This window comes from Cnephaeus nilssonii (genome assembly GCF_951640355.1).
Source record: "Cnephaeus nilssonii genome assembly, chromosome: 16".
Taxonomy (NCBI): domain Eukaryota; kingdom Metazoa; phylum Chordata; class Mammalia; order Chiroptera; family Vespertilionidae; genus Cnephaeus; species Cnephaeus nilssonii.
This window is the reverse complement of record NC_137087.1, coordinates 50891878-50913881: the sequence shown is the minus strand read 5'-3', so window position 1 is coordinate 50913881 and position 22004 is coordinate 50891878. Positions and strand designations below refer to the sequence as shown.

At 48.6% G+C, this 22004-nt stretch overlaps 1 protein-coding gene across 2 annotated transcripts in view; it reads right to left on the bottom strand.

Moving 5' to 3' along the window:
- RBM20 (RNA binding motif protein 20) overlaps nucleotides 1-22004 on the bottom strand; it is a gene marked incomplete at its 5' end in the record, with an annotated part of 184413 nt that overhangs the window by 13452 nt on the left and 148957 nt on the right. Inside the window, 6 exons of one of the 2 annotated variants that reach the window (XM_079794193.1) lie at nucleotides 266-926; nucleotides 2060-2146; nucleotides 8528-9197; nucleotides 10897-10976; nucleotides 17053-17184; nucleotides 19599-19742. In XM_079794193.1, the coding sequence (XP_079650319.1) occupies nucleotides 266-926; nucleotides 2060-2146; nucleotides 8528-9197; nucleotides 10897-10976; nucleotides 17053-17184; nucleotides 19599-19742 (1774 nt within the window). Of the gene's footprint in view, nucleotides 1-265; nucleotides 927-2059; nucleotides 2156-8527; nucleotides 9198-10896; nucleotides 10977-17052; nucleotides 17185-19598; nucleotides 19743-22004 lie in introns of both variants that reach the window. The other variant, XM_079794192.1, reaches the window with a different exon arrangement.

The following is a 22004-nucleotide window of genomic DNA, read 5'->3' as shown; positions in this document are numbered from 1 at the left end:
CAGCGTCCATCTGGGCTCCCATAAATTCAGAGAAGGCTGCCCTATCTGAGTTTGCTTCTCAGAACACATGTGACCTCCTATCTGATTTCCTCTGCACCATTTGCCTGAAAGCTCCAACACTTTAACCAGGCTTTTAGCAGCTCACTTTCTGCACCCGCCTAAACGCTGGCTGAGACCTTACCCATGTCCGTTCCGGCCCACTCCCTTCTCCAGGGGAGCCGTGGCCCATCTGCCCACGCACACAGGGACAAAGGGAGGTAGTTACCCTGGGTCGACACTCCTTGGCAAGCCTGGCTTTGGGGGTCGGTGTCGGCGGGGGGGCCGGCTTTCTCTTCCGGGGGACTTCCTCCACAAGCCCCATCTTCGGGAGTCCCCGTGGCCTTGCTGTCGACAAGACCCGGGCTGGGCTGCCGGGCCCTCTCCTCGGCTGGCTTGGGGGAAGACATTTGCTGGAGTGTAGGGGACAGACGAACATCTGAGCTCTCTGCTCCCTTTGCCTGCTTCTCGTAGCAATCTGAACCCTCCAGCGAGAGGCCAGTCTCGCATTCAGCTGGCTTCTGCTCAGCCTCCAGATTTAGGCCAGGCATTTCCACGTCCATGTCACTGGGACAGCTCGTGGGGGCAGACGGCCCTCCTTTGGGAGAGTTGGGGCTGATTTCCGTAGCCCCGTTACCTATGGTCTTGACTCCCTCCTTGGTGAAATCCTTGGCCAAGTCCAGGTGTAAGGCGGTGGTCACACAGGGACACATATCTGGGCACAATTTGTCCTTCTGGTCAATGGGCACGATCTCTTCCAGCTCTGGGATGTCCGGTTCCATGATAAAATCCTCTTCCTCCCCCACCTCGTCCACTGTAACCAGCTCCTCCATGTTTGTGGGGTACCAGCTCTCGTCCTCTGCTTCGCTTCCACTCTCCCAGTCTTGATCCTGAATAAAAACGCAGGATGGAGGTCAGAGGGTGGCTGAGGAACAGGTCTCGGTCTTCTACCAGAGGGCACGAGCCTCGCTCGACCCCAGGTCCCCTCAAATCAGAGTGATCCTGAGCATTCTTACCTCTACCTGGGAACATTTACTGGGCACCACTCGAGTCCCACATCACTGATTCATCCCTAGGATGAGGCTCAAAACAGCACAGGATTTGGAATAAGCCCTTAATGCTTAACCTACCACTGTTTAAAGTGACACAACGCATTTCAACTACCGGTACATAATAGGTGCTCAATAAACAGATTTTGGATGGATGATTAATTCGTAAACTCTAAATAGATCAACTTGCTAGGGTGATTTCCTTGTATGTAAAGCATCGCTAAATGTAACTGTGGGAAAGTCCCCCCTAAAATTCCCCCAAGTACCCTCTCCCAGCAAGGGTGCGACTTCCACAGCCCGGCTCATCGTCGGCCCCTCCCCCAAAGCTGTCCCCTAGTATCCCCAGCAGCCTACGGGCCCAACAGCCAGATTTAGGAGATCAGCTTCCTGGCCAGTGACACCCATCCCTCCGCCTCTCCTGACCGGGAAGGCACGAAGCTGGCCACATTCCAGGGACATCTCTTTGAGCTGTGGCAGCCCGAGCACTCTGTTTTTTTGTGTGTGTGTGTTTTCCACTTTAATTGTGTCAAATAATCTTTATGAGCACAGGAGATGTCTTGTTAATCCCAGGGTCTGGGCCTGCTGAGGTCATGGCCCCAGATGGAGTGCCCAGAGCCCCCCTTCCTGTCCCAGCCTCTCTCAAGGGACCTGCCTATTTTGGGCACCTGGCTCTGAAGCCCGAGTCTTTTTTTGGGCACATGTTTTCTCGTATGAGCGCAGCCAACTTGCTGGAGAGTACGGCAGAGCCCAGGCATGCGGTCAAGATCTCCCCATAAGGAGTACACGGAGAACACAGGCGGAGCCGGTCCTCCAGGGCGTGCTGGGACGCGGCTTCATTCATGGAACCACTGGTGGGCCCTCGAGCACATCCCACAGAGCAGGCGTCACTGGGCGGGACGGGGACTCTGTCGCTTGGTCCCCAGTGACCGTAGTGCAGACATGGCTACACGGTCGGCTTCTGCGACAAACTTTACCTTCTTGGTTCTTGTATTTTCTGGATCAGAGGACTCTGCTTCCCTCCCGTGCCGGTCCACTGACGGGGGGCTTTCTTCCACGTCCCCCTTTCCAACCTTGCCAAAGGAAGAACAGAACAAACCAAAACAACAGTCAGCAGTGGCACAGAGAGAAAGGAACACCACGAGAAACAACGATACTGAGCACAGCTAACAGCTGCCGGGGCTGTTGCACATACGTTTCTTCTCTCCTCACAAAACCCCTCAGAGGCAGGGACTCTTATCATCTGCATTGTTCGGATGAGGGAACTGAGGCTCAGAGAGGTTAAGTAACTTGTTCAAGGTCACACAGACTAATGGAGGCCCAGATATCAGAAATGTCTTCAGGGCTGGACGGATACCTTTAGGAGGTCGGAAACCCCTGGCAAACGGGGCACTTCTTACAGATGTGAAACCTGTACACAGGGAGGGTGAATAGAGAGCCAAGGGTGAACTGACCCTGGGGTGAACAACCATCACGGTGACATCTCCCCAACAGATCTGTCTTGGCCATAAAAAATCACATCCAGCCCATGTATGGGTACGAAGGAGGTTGTCACCCAGTCAGTGGCCCTCTCACCGCTCTTGTGCCCTATCTCTGTCCTGGAGCGACAGCCCCAACTGGCCATCCCTTCTCCCTTCCTTCTAACGCCCCCCTCAAATTAAGCCCCTCAGAATGGTGCTCATCCGGGAAACGGAACAACTGAAAGCAAATGTCTGGGTTGAGAATTAGGGTCTCTCACCAGCCTTTAACACGGGGGTCAGCAAACTACAGTCCTCAAGCCAAATCTGACCCAGTGCCTCTTGGTATAGTCTGGGAGCTAACGATGCTTTTCACATTTCTAAGTAGTTGCATTTTGAACGATTATATAAGTACCTCTATAATATCTTCCATTTTCTCCTTGGTCCACGTAGCCTAACGTATTTACTATCTGACGTTTTGTAGAAAAAGTCTTCCCACTTCTGCTTCAGAAGTTTTGGGAGGATATTCTTCCGTGATTTAAATTTTGGCCACCAAATCAATGACTGTTCCTGGGGACCCCAGGGGCAAGTTGCATTTTCTCCACATTTTTGCCTGAGGTTGGTTTGAAGTAAATGACTCCGACTTCTGATTCCTTCAAAGCAGACACACCTCACCGGAGCTGAGAGGAGCCAGCTGGGGCAGGAGCTCGGGACTAACTGGTTTAACCAGTTATTATGGACAAGGCGGGGACAGTTCAAATCCTCAAGTCCTTATTCTTTCAGTGTTTGGAGTACAAAATTCCACCAAACCCCTGCTCATGCCTTTGGAGCTAACCTGAGTGCACAGCAGGTCCAAATGCCATTTTAGCCATCAGAACCCATAGCGTCTACCAGCAGGGCACCGCTGTTGTTTATTTTTATCTCTCTGCATAAATTACCCATGGCCCTCCCTTGTCGAAATACATAACCCTCCCCTTCCCAAGCAGTTACTGCAGCCACACTCCTAGGTCAACACAGTAAGGAGAGCCTCTCCGGTTGATGCTGGGAGGGGCAGGGCAGGCCGAAAGCCCCCACCCGGCGGACCCTGCCCTTCCTCCCTGCACACACGGCGACAGGGCAGTGCTTTCCGTGCACCCCTGGCCTTGGCCTTGGAACAACTTCCCGGTGACAGCAGCAGCTTAAGGGGAACAGACACATGCTGCCAATGCACCCATGGCCCACACCAGCTCATGGACCAAGAAACTAGGTCCCAATTGTTGCAAGCAGGGGCCCTGTCACCACAGGGCCATGGCCACCACTAAACCTCCTCCTAACCGGTCTCCCCCTTCTGCTCTGTGACCTTCTCCCTCCTCCCAAGTCTATTCTCCCCAAGGCGATCAAGAATGATCACTCCAAAATAAAAAAACCCATCATACCCTCACTGCACCGTCCTGCTTAAACATTTTCTTTGCCTCCCCTTGCACTTAGGATACACAAACATCCTTCACCTGCCTCCAAGGCCCCTCATGACATGGCCTTTGTTGACCATTCTAACCCAGTCTCTCTGCTCCAGCAGCTCTGGCCTCCAGCCCCTGGGCCTTTGCACATGCTGTTCCCTCCGTCTGCTCTTCTTCCTTTCCACCCAGTAAATATCCACCATCCCTTCAAATCTCAACAGTCACATCCTAACCTAGGGAAGCCTCTGATTAGTTACAGGCACTGACAGCAATGTGTGCCTCCATCTCCTTCTTAGCCCTGAACACTCACACTCTCCTGCTCACTTGAGGAATTATTTGATTCATCTGTCTTTCCACTAGACCAGTGATGGCGAACCTATGACACGCGTGTCAGCACTGACACGCGTAGCCATTTCTGATGACACGTGGCCGCTGAGGCGGCCGCATGCTGAGGATGAAACATTTGCAAAATAATGTTTTTTCCTCAAAGTGACACACTACCCGAGTTATGCTCAGTTTTTTGGCGAAGTTTGACACACCAAGCTCAAAAGGTTGCCCATCACTGCACTAGACCATGAGCTCCATGAGATCAGGGGTCATTTCAGCTTCACTCACAACCGAGCGCCAGTGCTGAGTGCTCCATGGATACTGGTCGGTAAAAGAATGGAGGCTGGCAGGAGAGGGTGGAGGGAATAACAAGCTTGCACCTGCCTCCGTGTGCTTGGGTCTCTGTCTGGCCTCTGAATAGAGAGTAAGTGGTTTTCCATGTCTCCTTCCCGTGGATTGTTTATTCCCGTGGCCGCATTCTGGGCTCCATCTGTCCCCGGCATGTTTTGGTCTATAGTTTCTAACACGTAGGAAATTTTAACAGACAGCTGGGCTCTGGTCTTGCTCTAAGGAACGGGAGATCTGACAGCCCAGGGCATGCGCTCCGGACGGCAGACCCAGGATGGAGCTGAGCAGTGGCTGGCTGCTTGCTCCCAACACAAGGCGCCTCCTCCTCGGTCTGCCACGGTCCCATCTCTCCACCTGGCTTCACTCATTCCATCTGGCCTGGTCACCTGCCTGGCTTCTCTCCCTGGGCGTCTGGGTGTGTAGCCCCCGACTCCCTCCCAGCAGGTGGAGGAGTGCTTCTTTCCCACGGTCTCTCCAGCCATGGCCTTGCTCTCTCTCCTCCTGCCTATGGTCTCGCAGTCAGGGTGGCTCTCCTGCATGCACCTGGCCACCCTCAGCACCGAGAGCACAGACAGCAGCGCTGCCAGCCCGGGCCCTTCTCCAGAGACCCAGAGGGTTTCTAATGAGCACACGCTCGTTAAAGGCCAACCACAGCCTTGTGATCATGCCATTTCACAACCAAGAAAATTTGAGGGAGAGAAGAACAGGGTGTGACCTGGTTCTCAGAAGCCAGGCCTTGGCTTCCAGAGTCCGGGTCCAGTCATTCATGTCTTCAACAGGTACGCACTGAACGCCCACTCTAACCTAGGGACGAGGGACACAGCAGTGAGCACAGCAGACAAAAATGCCTGCCCTCATGGGCATTACACTTGGAGGTGGGGGTGGGGGCAGGGGGGATACAGACACTACATAAAATAAATAAAGGCGTTAGGGGATCGGTTAGAAGGAGATGGGTGCTACCAAGGAAAGGAAAGCAGGGAAGAAGAGAAGTGTGTCGTGTGATTGGGTGCTGTGGCCAGGATAAACTTGTGGGGATGTGACAATGCCTAAAGGCAGAGGTGAGGAGGGACCCACGTGGACTCAGGGGTGCGCCTGGTGGTGGGAGGTGCCTGGCATATTAGAAGAAAGGCAAGGACACCTCCTCAGCCCTGTGGCCTTCATCCCCAAATCCAGCCCCTCCTGTCTGTAATCTGAGCCCTGGGCGGCCCGGTTGGGGATCTGGGTTGTTCTCAAGATCACAACATAGAGCGGAGATCAGCGAGGAAAACTCTGTTCTGCTAGTATTCCACCACCGCGTGGTGGGCCCCTGGCTTCAGACCCACAGAAGAAGTCTGTTGGGGACCCCTACTAGTCCCTACTGACCCCACTCTAGGGCTCTGAGAGGCAGACGAATTACAGGGCCAGAATTGTGGGGAGCCCACGGGGCTTTCTGAATCTTTTCTGCATCAGGGGCTCTCAGGGTGACCTACCATGCGTGTCACCTTAAGGGGGCAAGGGTTGTGCGAACCAGTGAAGAGTGGCTACACAGCAGGAGAAAGTCTCTAAAGAAGAGTCTCAGAAGTGGGGGTCGGAGTGTGAAGGGGCAGCTCCACCCCTCTGCTGTGGGGACAGATGGTTCCAGACTGGAGGCATGAGCCCGTGCTCGCGGCCCCTCGGTGCCTTTTCTTGAGTCACTGACCTGTCTCCAACACCTTGGACATCTCCAGGTATATATGGTTGGCCCTCTATCTGCAGGTTCCTCATCTGCGCATCGGATAGAAATTCTCAAAACTAAAGTTAGGTTGTTGTTGACGTATACTGCATCGTGGCATCTATACTAAACATGTACAGACTTTCTTTTCTTGCCATTATTCCCTGAAGTGCAAAGTATAACAACTATCTACATAGCATTTACGTTGTATTAGGTATTATGTAAGTAATCTAGAGAAGATTTAAGAATTCACCGAAGGATATGTATAGGTTATATGCAAATACTGCACTGTCTTATATAAGGGATTTCAGCATCCTGGGATCTTATTATCTGCAGGGGTCCTGGAACCAGTCCCCAGAGACACTGAGGGAAGACTGTACACTCTTCTTAAACACACCCACTTGTCCATAAGCCCTCAGGATCCAGTTCAAGCCCTCAGCGGGGCCCATGAGGTCCTTCACGTCCCCTCTACCCATTTCCTAGTCTCCTCTCCTGACCTTCCCCCTGCTAGGCCAGTCAGGACAAACTGTGGCAACGTGCAGTGGGCAAAAAGATCACCGGTGTCCCTTCCATGGAATGCTGGGCCGTTTGCCAGCACACCCTTTGGGTATCTGGTTCTGTGAGAGTCTGGACTTGCGCTTAAACTGAGCTGCTTTACAACCCTGTGAATGCAGATAACTGAGAGTCGTGCAAGCGATTCTCGTCCATGGAGATGCAAAGGAATTTTATCTGGTCCCAGGTTCCCCGTGGAAGAGGTCAGCTTGCCTCTGTTAGCAAATCCGTGTCCACATTCCTGACTGCCTCTACCTGTTGCCTGATCTTTACCTTCTCTTCGGAACCGGCTTTTACATCTTACTGGTTCCCTCATTCATTAAGGACTTAAATAGCAGCTCTGACAACGCAATCATTTTATGTTTGCACGAAGCCAAGATTTTACTTTGTAAAAACATGATCCTTTAATATGCCCTAAAGATACAGTCATGAGGAGTATCTCCAGGTTCTTCAGCCAGTCTTTCTCACTTTTGCCCTTGCTTCTTCCCGATCTGTCTTCCCCCACTTTCAACGCTCAGCTCAAAGGTATACTCCTCTGTGCAGAGCTAACTGCCCACAGAGCAGCTCATCTGTTCCAGCCTGGGCTCCACTGTCTGCAAATGGTTCCTGTATGTCTGCTTCCACCATTAGACTGTGGCCTCTGCCTCCACACAGACTGTGTCCTATTCCCCTGTGGACCGAGCACACTACCTGCAAAGTGGCATGCTAACGCGCTGGCCGAAAGTGTGACTCTTCAACGTGCATGGAGCTGAGAATTGGGCTCCTTATTTGGGCTCAGCATTGCCACCACCTCCTGGGTCAGACTAGAAGATAGGCACGTTGGGATATTCCAATCTGGGTTCTCTGTGCAGACCCCTCAACCCACACTGCCCCACTCCTGCTGAAACGTAGGTAGTTCCAGCAAGAAGGAAGTGTAAGCCAGGTTAGCACATAAACCTTGCACCCAGAGGCCTCCTGCTGACCCACTGGGTGAACTGAAGTCACGCAGCAGGTTATGAGGCCTTTCAGACGCTTCGATGACAGATGCCAGCCAACTGCTGCCCATTTTTGTTACAGCGGAAGCAAAACACGGTGGACAGTGGCTAGAGAGACACACCACGTATAATTCATGGGTGGTGGCTGCTTCTCCTTTACCGCCTCCCTTCGCGGTCCCAGGACTGGTAGATGCCTTGGGCAGGAGAGGAGACAGAGTGGACCAAAGATCTAATCTCCCTTGGCAGAGTCTGTGGGTGCAAACGCCTCGGGGCGCTCCACCCTGGACAAACAGGAACACGGAGGCCTTTGCACCCCGTCCCTCCCTAACTTCTAGGAAAGGCAACAGGTGCTATGGCATTTGGTCACCTACGTGTAATTGCAGCTCTGCCATTTCCCGGCTGTGTGTCCTTAGGCAACTCACTTAAGCTCTCTGTGCCTCCATTTCTCATCTAGAGTAATAATAACATTATTAATATTGCTACCTCATAGGATCGCTGCGAGGATTAAAAGACTTGATTGAGAAAAAGTCTTAAACACAGTGCCTGGCACAAACATTCAGTTAGCGTTTCATTCATTCAGTAACTGTTGATCATCCTGATAGTCCCTTTATTACCTGTGGGAACCCGCCTCTCTTCCCCGTGGAGGAGATTACATCATTACCTCGTTCTCTGCCATTCTGCTTTCTTTTCTGTCCTCAGCTCCTTCTTGGTCTTTGTCGGCTCTCTTGGTTCTGGTTTTCTCACTCTGCTTAGACTTGGTGCTCTCGGGGGCCCTGGGGACCCTGGGCTCCAGCCCGTCTTCCTTGGCCACATCGTCCGGGTAGGGGTGTCTGCTCTCCCGCAGCCTGGCCTCGTCTTTCCTCCTGGACCGCCCGGGGGCATCCTGCTGCTGCTTCAGATACTTGTCCGACTTGCCTTTGGGCTCTTTCCGGTAGTAGCCGTCTTCCCGGCTCTTGTAGCCTGATGCAGAGTGGAGAGGGTTGGGGGACCCAGACCTGGGGTGCTTCTCTCGGTGGCCCCTCCCTGCTTCGAGCCGCTCCTCTAACTCGGCTTTGTCCAGCGGCCTAGGGTAGTGCTTGCGATCATGGGCCCACACATCCGTCCGGTCCCTCTTGTCCTCCCCGTTCTCCCTCCAGGGGGCCGGCTCCCTCTCTTCCTCCCTCCTGGCGTAGGGGGAGTGTTCCCAGGAGTCCCGGCCATTGCCCCAGTCAACCCTCGAGGGGCCCAGAGGACTGTGGGAAGAGCTGCAGGAGGTGAAGCTTGGCGTGTGGGACCTCGGGGACAGTGACCGGCTCACAGGACTGCGAGACCTCGGCCTTTCAGGGCCGTATCTGTGAGGGAGCAAAGGAGGGGGTTTAGAATCTGCACCCCTCCAGACCATGCCCAGATAGCCCGTCTGTGCACATAACCCCATCAGCCAGACGCTCTTTATCATGACTCCTCCTCCCTCCGGCTTCTAGAAGCAGGGGTTTTCCCTGAGCTCAGCCCTGCTAGCTCTGCCCCTTCGCCCATCCTGCTCCTGGAACTGGGATGAATAATCAGGCTGGTTTGGCTCAGCCCCATTTCTCTCCCTCTTGGAAATGAGCTCAGCTTTCCCATGGGTGTGCAGGTGGGGGGGCGGGGGTGCGAGGTTGCCCTGCTCCGGCCTGGTGGGCAAGGCTGTCTGGCCCTCGGGTTCAATGTCTGAAGCCACTCCCCCACTTCCACCTCTATCAGCATAAAGGGGACCTCTAGGCCTCCGTTTTCCTTATTTCTCATCTCAATTTGTTCAGATCCTGGGCATGGAATAAGGGTGCTAATGGCTGGGGGGCGAGGAGGGGAGGGTGGGCTCAGAGATTCCAAAAAAGAAGAACTAGGAAGGCATTTTGGGGTTGGCAGAGACCTTAGAGCACTGACCTGGTCGTTTTTCAGATGAGGAAACTGAAACACAGAAAAGGACCCGGACCTGCCTAAGGTTCCCAGCAAGGTCTCCTAGGTCACCCCTCCCCAACCCTCCCACCACAGAACTGCAGATGGCACAGTATGGCTTTGCACGTGTTTTTAAAAACCCAGATAACTGTGGTTTAAAAACAAACAAAGAAACAAAAATCCCAAACCTAAAAAGCTACATACAAAAACATACACATACAGATACTCACACTTTCTCTCTCTCTCTCTCTCTCTCTCTCTCTCTCTGAAGGTTGTTCAGTTATTTAGCAGGTAAACTGAGTCACATACCCCATATTCTGAAAGCATGGGCAATTTTCATTTAGTTCCCAAATCCAGGAAGACCATGCGGCCCTCACTGAGCAGGGGACATTGAGATGTGGCTCCCTAGGACCAGGCTAGGCTGCCTGGACCTCAGGGGAAGCAGCCTGGGCTCAGCGCCTTGCAGTGATGTCAGAGCACTATCTGTGGCCGCCCTGGGTAAGAACCACAAGGCACGCAGGCCAGGTGCCCACTCCTGCTGTTCTCCACCTTGGCTCTCTACAGGGACCCCGTTTGTAGGGCAGCGACAGTGGCAAACTTGTAGCCACAGCTCTGTGCGGTCACAACTTCAGTTGGGAGAAATAAGTTGGAAAATTTAATGCATTCAATGTTCAGAGTGATGAGTCATGTAGCTGCTTTTAGGGGGGTCATCTCTACTCCTACTCCTACATCTACATTTAGCCTTCAAAAATCAAGAGCTGCCTCTAATTAGCAGACACACACACACACACACACACACACACACACACACACACACTTTCAGGCTGTTTTAGCAAAGTATAGACTTCCCCTAAGAGCCAATTACCAAAGATCCTCTCCTATAGTCCTTTCTAACAAAGGAGGAGCCGCTGGAAGGAAGCTTAGCATCTTGCATTTTCCTGAAATTTAGCCTGAGCAGCACTTCTGACTATTGTGTTCCATCGGGCACATGGAAAGGTAGGGCGCAGAGAGATTGATGGACAGGGCAGGGGCAAGGGCAGGGCATGACTCAAATACCCTCAGAATGAGAAACAGGAGAACGTTCCAACTGCCCAGCATATGCCCTGCGATCTAGGACCTCACCTGTCTGCTTCCCGGAACATGTCCCTCTCCCTCTGGGAATGAATATCCTGGATGATGGCAGCCACATTTTTCCCGGGTTTCTAGACAAAGCGAGAGAGGTCATCAGACCAGAGACAGCCTTGCAAACACCAGAGGGACGCAGGTAGGACTTGGGTTCATGGTCCGGTCCACCAATGGGGAAAAGTGCCTTTTAGGGGAGAAAAAGGTTCAATAACCCAGGGGAGGAGGAGGAGGAGCATAATGCTGAACATTAGTGGGCTGAGTGGTCGAGGGAATTTGGCGTCCATTGAGCTGGGAGAGGAAGGAGCACACTCATGTGCTGGGGAAAAGTCTCTCTCAGTCCATCACATCTGCCTCCCACCCCTTCCTGAATAAAAGAAAATATCTGAGATGTAAAGGAAAGTAAGGGAAAGAAGGAGGAAGAGAGAGGGAAAGAGGGAGAGAGGGAGAGAGGGAGAGAGGGAGGGAGAGAGAGAGAGAGAGAGAGAGAGAGAGAGAGAGAGAGAGAGAGAGAGGAAGGCGGGGGTTGGCGGTGGGGGTGGGCAGGCAGGCATTGTAACTTGTAAAGAGACTTGAAGATCATCGAATGCAGTGTCCACATTTGACACTTGTGGAAGCTGAGACCCAGAGGGATGGAGTCGGAGCTCTCCTTGCACACCTCCAGGGTCACCAGCCACACTGTGGTCCAGGTAGATAGTGACTCCTGGAGTTGTGCTGGGTCAAGGAACACGTTCGAAGTCACAGACGGTTAGAGAATCAGGATTGACAATAGGCATTTCAACTCCAAGATCCTTTCCATGACCCATGCAGTACCTTACTCCAGCGTGTTCCTCCACAGCGGGGTGCTCAACCTAAATCGTGGGGTGGGCAGCATAGGCTGTGAGCCAGGATTCACAGCTGAGGGTGCCAAGCACCCAAAGGCCCCACCCATTTCTGAAATCACTATTTGGTGGCTGTGCCAGGACAGGACCAACCCCAGCCCCCAAATCCTAACCACGCCCTTTCCTAAACCCAGAACAGAAAACAATACCAAAATAATAAGAAATAAACCATTAGCCCTAGCCAGTTTGGCTCAGTGGATAGAGAGTCAGCCTGTGGACTGAAGGGTCCCAGGTTCAATTCTGATCAAGGGCACATGCCCGAGTTGCGGGCTCAATCTCCAGTGTGGGGCATGCAAGAAACAGCCAATCAATGATTCTCTCTCATCGTTGATGTTTCTCTCTCTCTCTCCCTCTCTGAAATCAATAAAAAATATTTATATAAAAAATAAGCAATTTAAAAAAGAAATTGATGGACACAAAAGAAAGGCAAGCATATCTTTCAATAGGCTACACAGAATCCATCCATTCCATTAAAATGTATGGAGCAGGGTGAATTTTATGGTATATGATTATATCTCAATAAATCGAAAAACCCTTGGTCTGTAATGTCAACTTTTGACAAAGAGTTTTATTAAGAAATGTAATCAATGGCTGTTTTTAATCCTTGATGTTTTTCTATATGTCTTACAAAGAATTGTGAAATCTCAGAGCTACGTGAATGTTAGGTATGATCATATGTCTCATTTTACAGCTGGGAAAACCAGGGCCAGAGATATGCAGTGAGTACGTGATCCAGCGGGGGTAGAATTCTGAGTCCTCCAGCACACGGCTGCTTATCTGTGTTAGGGTTGAGACTGAGGGTTGGGTTAGGGAAACACAAGTCAAGGAGAGAATGAAGGAGGAGGTGCCTGTGGTTTCAGGGAGAGAGGTCAGGGCTGGAACACAGGAAAGGGATACGAAATGTTCAAGCCAGGGAGGGAACTCTGGGCAAGAGGACCTTCAAACTGCCCTGACAACTTTCTGATCAGTCACTGGAAGACACTGGATTATATTACCCCAAGTTCCCTTCTGCATGTAAGATGCTATGATTCTGGAGAAGTCTCTATAGAACAAACCAGAAGATAATTCAGTTTTCCTGTCTGGTCTGCAAGAAGAAAAACACTTTCTATGTGTTCCTAAAGATTTTCTCTTTCTCATTTATTCCATGCACTTGTTGGACACCTGTTATGGGACAGGTTCTGCCCCAAATGCCCTAAGGACTAGAACTTTCCCTACAAAGAGTGTGTAGGGAGATAAGATTACAGCATGAAGAAATAGTCAAGACAGGAGATTGCAAGTACCTTAAGCTCTCTTCTTTCTCCCCTTCCACCTTGCCTGGTGAGCAAAAGGTGAGGTTAGGGGAGCAAAACCAATCAAAACTTCCCTCCACCTCTGCAAGCCCTCGTGGTACCCCATGTGGTGGCTCCTCTGGCCCTGACATGTTTGGATATATGCATGGATATAGTGTTTTGCTGTCTACTTCCCCAGTAGCCATTCCCCTCTCTCCACCCCTGCTCCAAAGATGCAGCAGGTGACAGAGACTTCACCAATCCCAGCACAGCCGTCCCCTGACCACAGAGACTGGTTCCAGGAAGGACACGTATCCTAAGGGACCTGGGTGATCAGGGTGCCTCTCGGGACTTCTGTGGGAGCCGCTGGGGAAAACTCTGGCTCACTCTTGTTAAAGGAAATGGGAGGGCGAGAAGCCAGAGCTGCTGAAGTCAATGACGCCATCACGCCACCTAGAGGAGAGAGCCTGGGGCTGCCAGGGGCATCCCAGGGAGACCCCAAAACAAAGCCAAGTGAGCAGAACACAGCATGGAGAGAAGCCAAGGCCTAATGCCATCACTTGGGCCCTGATTCCAGCCATACCTGCAGCCAGGGCTACTCCTGGACTTCTCATTTACACGAGCCAATAAATCCCCCCCCCACCTTTTGAAAACTTTAGTCAATATGTTTAATTGAGACAATTTTCTGTTCCTTACAGAGAAAGGTCCTAGCTGATGTCATCTTAGGGGCCATAATGCATGCATTGCTGTGGAGTTGAAACATGCTTTGAGCTGCTTTCTCACAGAGGCAGTGTGACAGCTTGGGGAGCAGGAAGCCCTTATGAAAGGTCAGACAACAATGTGTCCTAGACCGTTGCTGCTCAGAGTGCTGAGGTCCAGCTGCGCTGGCATCTCCTGGGAGCTTGTTTGAAATGCAGGATCACAGCCTTGCCCCTGAACTACTGAACAGAAATTTTAACAAACTCCGCGTGGAAGTTTGAGAAGCTGTTAGAATACTACCCCTGCGGTTTACTGCCCGCGTGACTGTAATAAAATCACCTGATTTCTGTTTTTCATGTGGACTATGAAGATCTCAATAACACAATATAGAGATGCAGCTATAGTGCAAACCCAAAACTGTCCTAGGTTTTAATGATGGTTCTTCCAGTAACTATGGTCTTGGCAAGTTGCCAAGCTCTATGAGCTTCAGTTTCCTCATCTGTAAAACTGAGGTAATAATACCGGTTTGACCAAGCTGATGTCAGAATTACAGGAGATAATGTATTTACGTAAAGTGCTCAGCACATTGCTTGAGTACCAGGACTCCATCAAAGGTGTGTACGCTTGTTATTATTGCTGGACAGTTATAATGACTGTTATTATCCACCCTGCACACCTCACAGGAGAGAGGGATTGTGAGACTCGGAGTGACAATGTATGAAAAAAAAAATGCTTCTAACCAAGGAACTCAGAGTATATAGTCTTTACTGATCTGGAAACTGAGGCTCACAGAGGTGAAACAACTTGTCCAAGTTCGTCAAAGCAGGAAGGGGCAGAGCCTAGGTTGGCACCACCACCCTTCAATCTGGCATAGCTCACACGGCTGTGGGTGGCTCTGTGTTTACCTGCTCTTCCTCCCACCAGACTGTGAGCTCCTCCACAAGCTTGCTCCCATGGTGCTGGCCCACTTCCTGCCCACAGTGGGTTCCACATTTGCTGAATGCAAGTGGACCACATGACCTCTTTAACCCCTGGTTTCTGCACCACCCCAAACTATCTCCCTTGGTAAGGTACTGGGGTGCCTCAGTACCTTGCTTTAAGAAGTTGAGTACTGCTATTAATCTTAATTACAACTTAACAGAACAGTTCATCTGGAGAACAAAGCTCCACTGGGAACCCAGTATGGAAATTCAACTTTAGGCCCCTGGGGAGAATGGGAACTCTGGCTGGGTGGAGAATGGGGTGGGATCTTTCACTTGTCTGAGAAAAGCCATGTGCTTTCATTAATCAGAAAAGAAATAAAGCCAGGTTCTGACAGAACTGTTGGCAAAGGAACTTCAGAAGCAAGATTGCAAGCAAAGCAGAATCAGGGCTTTGTCGGCTGGTTGACGTATACCCGACCTACATATAGGGACTTGTCAGAAGGCGAGTCTTGGCCAGAAACAGCCGCTCGGCCGTTGTCTCTGACTTTAACCATGAAAGCAGATTGAAGGCTGTGGGTCCTAAACGAAATGGACCCCAAGTAGATGTGGAATGAGCTGATGTGACCGGGAAAATCCCTATTACATGGGACGGCAGAAAGCACAAACTAAGACGGTAGATTTAAGCACAAAGGTAGCATTCATTACAATAAATTCAAATGGACAAAGTGCTCTAGATTAGTGAAATCCTGCAGACCATTAAGAGGACACATCTAAGAGAAAAGCATGGGCAAAGCCTTGAAAAGAAACTTTCCACCAGAGAAGATCCAAATGGCACGGCCGGTAAGCATATGAAAAAAGTGCTCAATATCAATTGATAATCAGGAAAATAAAAAACAAAACCATGACAAACCATTACACTCTCCCCATACAGGCAAAAATTAAAAAGTCAGATAAAATAAAATGTTAGCAAGAATGTGGACCATTGCCCAGCCGGGTATGGCTCACTGGTTGAGCATCGACCCAGGAACTAAGAGGTCACCAGTGGATTCCCAGTCAGGGCACATGCCCAGGTTGTGGGCTTGATCCCCAGTGGGGATTGTGCAGAAGGCAGCAGATGATCCTTTCTCATCATTGATGTTTCTATCTCCCTCTCCCTTCCTCTCTGAAATCAATTAAAAACCAATAAAAATATATATTTTTTAAAAAGAATGTAGACTCTCAGACACTACTAATAGGAGTGTAAATTTGGAACAACTAATTTTTAAAAGAGCTTGCTATTACCTAGCAAATTTGAGGCTATGCATGCCTGTGATTCAGCAAGTCCACTCCTAGTTATGTACACACCCTTAGTTATACATTGGTGTATGTGTTTACAGGATAATGTGTTTGGGAATGTTCACAGTAGCATTCATTGTCTCTAATACCCTAAAACTAGGAACAACCCAAAATGTCCATCAACAGTGGAATGGATAAATAAACCTGTAGTCATACAATAGAAATTTATACAACAATGAAAATAAACACACCCAACATGAATGGCATAATGTTGAGTGAAAGAAGCAAGACATAAAAGAACACAGACAGTATGATTCCATTCATATAAAGTTCAAAAATAGGTAAAACTAAACAACACTTGTTAAGGAAGGCACATTGCTTGGGTACCAGGACTGTAAGGTAAAGGAAGGAAATGATGATCCTCAAAGTCACAGGAGTGGAGAGGGAAGCGTTGAGCATGAGGGGCCTTTGGGTGCCATCAATGTCCTATTTCTTGACTTTTATGGGACTTAGGGGATTTCATCCATTAGTGCATTTAAAACTGTGTAATGCTTAATTAGTCACTTTTCTTTATGTATGTTGTATTTCACAATAAAATAAAAGAAGAAAGAAAGAAAAGACAAATGTAGGACAAGCTAAAACAAAAACAAAAGCCCTGTTTGGAATTATCTGAATTCATCCCTGAGTTCTGACAGTGGCCAATTCAGTCATGTGTGGTTTAGAAGGATTTCTATGGGGCTGAAGACATAACTACAGAGGATAGAGACAAGAATAAGATATCAAGGAGGGTGACAGAGGAAGAAAGTTACTGAAGACCTGTGTGTTCAGGGTTTATGCCTGGAACTTCTACCTCCTTCAAGACCTCCCCTATAAATCCCTTGTGGGTCCCAGGTAGTTAGTCATCCTATCGCAAACAACCCTTTGCATTCTGTACTTATATCCATAAGCATGTTCCTTGTCATATTATAATGCTTTGCCTTCCCATGTGATATCCTCAAAGACAGAGGGTAAGTTTTGCATCTTTCCTGTCTTCTCCTTAGGACCGTGCCTGGCAAGGACACACTCAGCTGATGCTTGTTGAATGACTGAATGAACAAGAGAATGCTTTACCTTCAGCTGCAATTCCTTGTATCTCTTAGACATCCGAATGAGCAACTTCTCCCCATTGATCATAGCAGACTTTTCTTGGTAATACTGGACCATGGCTTGAGCAGCTTCTGTGTAAGCCATCTCTAAAAAGGCCTAGGAAAGAATGGCAGGGCATACATTGGACTTGGCATGAATGGTCTCAAACTAAATTTAGTACAAGGTATGATTCCAAGTATACGGAGCTCAAGAATAGGCAAAACGGCCTGGCTAGCGGGGCTCAGTGGTTGAACCAGGAGGTCACGGTTCGATTTCCGGCCAGGGCACATGCCCAGGTTGCGGGCTCAGTCCCCAGTAGGGGGCATGCAGGTGGCAGCCAATCAATGATTCTCTCTCATCATTGATGTATCTATCTTTCTCTCCCTCTCCTTTCTTCTCTGAAATAAAAATAAATAAATAAATAAATAAATAAATAAACAAACAAACAAACACAGACAAAATGAATTAAAGGTATTAGAAGTTCAAGGTCTGCCTGGGGTGGGGTGGGGTGGGGTACTGACTGGGAAAGGGAGCATGAGGAAACCTGAGGTTCTGGAAATGTTCCATATTTTGACCTGGGTGGTAATTACATGGGTGTACACATGTAAAAAATTAATGGCGTTGTACCCTTAGACTAGTGCACTTTAGAGCATGTATTTCATACCTCAATAAAAATAAAAAATAAAACAGCAAAGGAAGAGCTCTCTTTGATCCCATCTGCTCAAAGAGACCTATTTATTAACTTCCCCAAAAGAGCTCATTATAAGATGACCCCTCTCCGGATCCCCATGGTTACCAAACATTCTTCTTAATTATGTATGTCCATCCTGGGCTACGTCATGCCACAGGAGTCCCTCTGCAATGGAAGGGTCCATTACCAACAGCTTCCCAGGGGAAGGGGTGACACAGGGGAGAGTGAATTTACTGCACAATGGACTCAGGCCAATCCCTGCAAAAGTTGTCCATTAACGGTGGCAATGGCAGAAGACAGAGGCACAGGCCCTGAGTATTGAGCTCTCACTTTCTTTGTGAAAAGAGAAATATATTTAAAATAATTCAGGGGCTCTCTAGGCTTAAAGGAAGGTCATGTCTTTGTGAGTTAAAGAGAGAGGAAAACCCTGTTATGTTTCCATGGCAGCTTTCCTCTTTATTTAACTGTTGTGATAACACACACACACACACACACACACACACCAAAGAAATGGTCTTTTCCATTCAGTTGGTGTCTATAGAGACTTTCTAAATAGCCTGTTTTGACTGACCTGTCAGTTTATCCCAGTAGCTATTGTGGGGAATTCATTATTATTATTATTCCTTAGATTTGTTTGGTTTGTACCGATCTCGTCCCTCAGTGTTGAGGAGGAAGTAGTCTGTGAGAATGGGGCCCTGACTGTGAACGCCAGCTCTCCCACTGCCTTGAACAAAGTCATCCTCCTCCTTCCCTCACATTTGTTGTTTAATTGAGATATGCTTTTCTCCATGCTGTCAGTCTTTGGCAGAGTGTGGGAGACTAGGAGTCAAGATTACTTAGAGTTTTATTCAAATTCTGCCACCCAGCTTTCGAATTGCCTCTTTGTTCATGCAAACATTTTAGCATCTCTAGCTCTCACCTGTCAAATGTGAATAATATTAATTCAATGACTTTCACTGCACTATTCTTACAAGCTGAATTTTGGATATTTACCCAAAATAGAATTGTGAGAAGTAGGAACAAAGAGACAAGGTGAGCTATCTAAGCCCAGGCTGATGGAGGAAGACCATTGGGGGTCCGATGTGGCTTTGAGTCTCCAAGGTTCATACTTTAATTAAGAAAAGAATTTCTTTTATGCCTGTTCCTCTGATTCACAAAATAAAAATACTTATTAACAACCAAATACAAAAATTCCTATTTCTGATCATTCTCTGTAAAACTCTCTCCCTGACTTTAGAAATGAAGACAAATGCGGACTCCCAAGGACTCCGTCCATTCCCTTATTTCCTAGACTTCCCAGGCATCCATCAGTTCCCACTTATTGGGCCTCAGAGGGTAACACCAAGGGTCCGTGAACATTCTTGCTCCCAAGTCAGTTGCTGGCTGGCTCAAAATCCAGGCCCTCAGCTATGAGAAGCTTAGAAGGCAAGACTAGCATTAGCTCAGGGGATTGGATTTCTATCTGGGGGGCCAGTTAGCTTTTCTATGCTATTGAGCACCTCATTCCAAAGCACCTCCTCACCTCTCGGCAACTTACAAAGGCCCGTAACCATCACAAGAAGGGTAAGGTGAAACAAAATGTCACCTCTGTTTGTTGGTTAAGACCAATGGGAGTCCAACTGTGCAATACCTCTTTATGCTAAGGACAGCTTCTTTAAAAAAAAAAAAAACAATAAAAATAATATATATATATATATATATATATATATATATATATATATATATATATATATAGAGAGAGAGAGAGAGAGAGAGAGAGAGAGAGAGAGAGAGAGAACTGGACAGACCACCAATTTGTGATCTGTCTGGTACATACCAGTGTGAAAGTGCCCAGACCTACCTGATTAGTAGACTTCATAAGGATGTAATTGGTGACCTTTCCAAAGGGCAGCCCCAAGTTAATGACGTCATTCTCAGTGCAGCTTCCCTCGGGAAGATTGCAGATATGCACCACGCGGCCAGCGCCCGTTTTCCGCTGTACAAACTAATAGAAACAAAGAGCAGTGGCGGGTCTGCAAAAGACATTTCCCTCTTGGCCTCTATTCCGGTCGTTCCTAATGGCTCTCTTCCCCCGAATAATGATTGCAAAACTACAATTTACAAAATTAATGCAGAAAAGAATTCATTCACACGCACACATAAGACATGGATGTTATGCCATCTCTTTATACAAAAGATTCACAACATTTTTAATGAACAATCATACCCAGGGCTTTGAGGAAATGGGCCATTGTTGCTGGTGGGAGGTTATCTACAATCTTTCGAGACTATACTTGAGCAATAGTTAATAAAACTTAAAATATACATAGCCCTGATCTTGCCATCCCACTTTTGGAAATCCATAAATGCGTCAGTATGCAAACACTTATGTACATGGATATTAGTCACAGTAATTTATAAGATGACAAAAAAACAAAATTGAAACAGCCTGGATGTCCAAAATAGGTGACAACGGGTTGAGATAATGGTGGTTCAAGCAAACAATGGGAAACTACATAGCCATTAAAAGGAGGCGGTAGATGAGCTGACAAGAAATAATGTTTAAGATAAACTACGTAAAAAGACAGGTTGCTGATTAGCATGCCATTTTTATAAAACCAAATAAAAAAATTAAAAATGCATGAGAAAGAGCCCAGCCGGTGTTGCTCAGTAGTTGAGCATTGACCCATGCACCAACAGGTCACATGCCCGGGTTGCAGGCAAATCCCTAGCAGGGGGTGTGCAGGAGGCAGTTGATTGATGCTAATGTTTCTCCCTCATCAATGTTTCTATCTCTCTCCTGCTCCCTTCCTCTTTCTCTAAAAATCAATAAAAAGGTATTTAAAAAATAAAAGTTTAAAAATATATGAGAAAGAGATAGATGATGCAAATGTTATAAAATTTTGATAATTATTGAAATTGGGGGATGGGGATACAGTGTTACTTATATTAGTCTTGACTGTTCTGTTTAAAACTTTCCCCAAAGGAAAAGCTGTTAAAGGATATCAGCACAGAAGTGAAAGGTATTATGGGAGGATACTTATCAACACTGGGTATCTACAAAGAGCAGAATGGGAAGGGAGGAAGGGAAGCAATGTTTAACCTTTTTCTTAGATACATCATATCGCCTCACTTATAATTTTTTAAAATTCCAATAAGGAAAACAAGAGCATAGACAGGATTTGAGGGATCTCAATGCATTGACATACACGTTCACAGCAACAGTGGTTTAAGGACCTGGCTTTCAAAGCTTTGTTGACCTTTGGAATCCTTTCTTCAAACAAAAGCTTGCTCACCAGCCTAACATGTGGGACACATAAGAGTCGCTGCTCTGCACAGAGTTTGGGGTCCAGCACCCTGCTGCCACACTCCAGCCAGCAGTCCCAAGGCACCTCTAAGGAACAGTTTGGAAGCCAAAACCAGGCCTAATCAAAGCTCCCAGAGGAAGGAAGTGTGTCTGTTTGGTCTGTGCAAACCTTAATCAGTCTGAGTCTCCAGAAGGTTTGAGAATTAGTGAAATCATAAGCCAACCCAATGTGGATGAGAAGGATGCAATTTTCCAAACCCAAAACACACTCTAACAGCATAGGCTGCATTTGCATAATCACCATTTTCTACGATAAAGTGAACGTCAACATCTAATTACATGAATGAGGGGGCTGGCTTGTTAAGGTAACAGTGGGCAAGTCGTAGGGCTAACAAGGGCTAATACCTGGGTAAATCGACCACAAAAAGCCCCCCCTTCTCCCATCTGGGCTGAGGACAATTAGAGTCTGTAAGAAGTTCCTTTTACGGTTCAGCCCTGAGATGGAGGAACCCAAGTGCCCCTTTCAGATCTCCCCATCTGCGATCACTTTCCCGACGGGAACAGGACTCTGGGTGTGACCCAGGTGGGACCCAGGGCTCTCCAGGGATGACAGGAGCAGGGCACTTAAGAGGCAGGATCTGTGCCTCTCGTCAGGGTCGGCGGTCCACATAAAGACACAGACCCAGTCAAGACAAAGTGGCCAGTCCTCCGAGTTTATCAACAGGAGGGCTGAGGCTGGGCGCTCTGACCCACTGCCTCCCAGCTGGGCACGTTTCGGCCACATGTGACTGTGTGTGCTTGGCCTGGGCTAACGTGTGCTTGGACAGCAGAGCAGACACGCAGGGCGGTTCTGGGCCGATCCCCTCTCCAGTTGCCTAGTGACCGGCACAAGGGCCAGCGCCTCTCTCATTGTCTCCTCCGGGCTGAAAAGGCAACTGGAGAGGCTTTTATTGGCGTGTG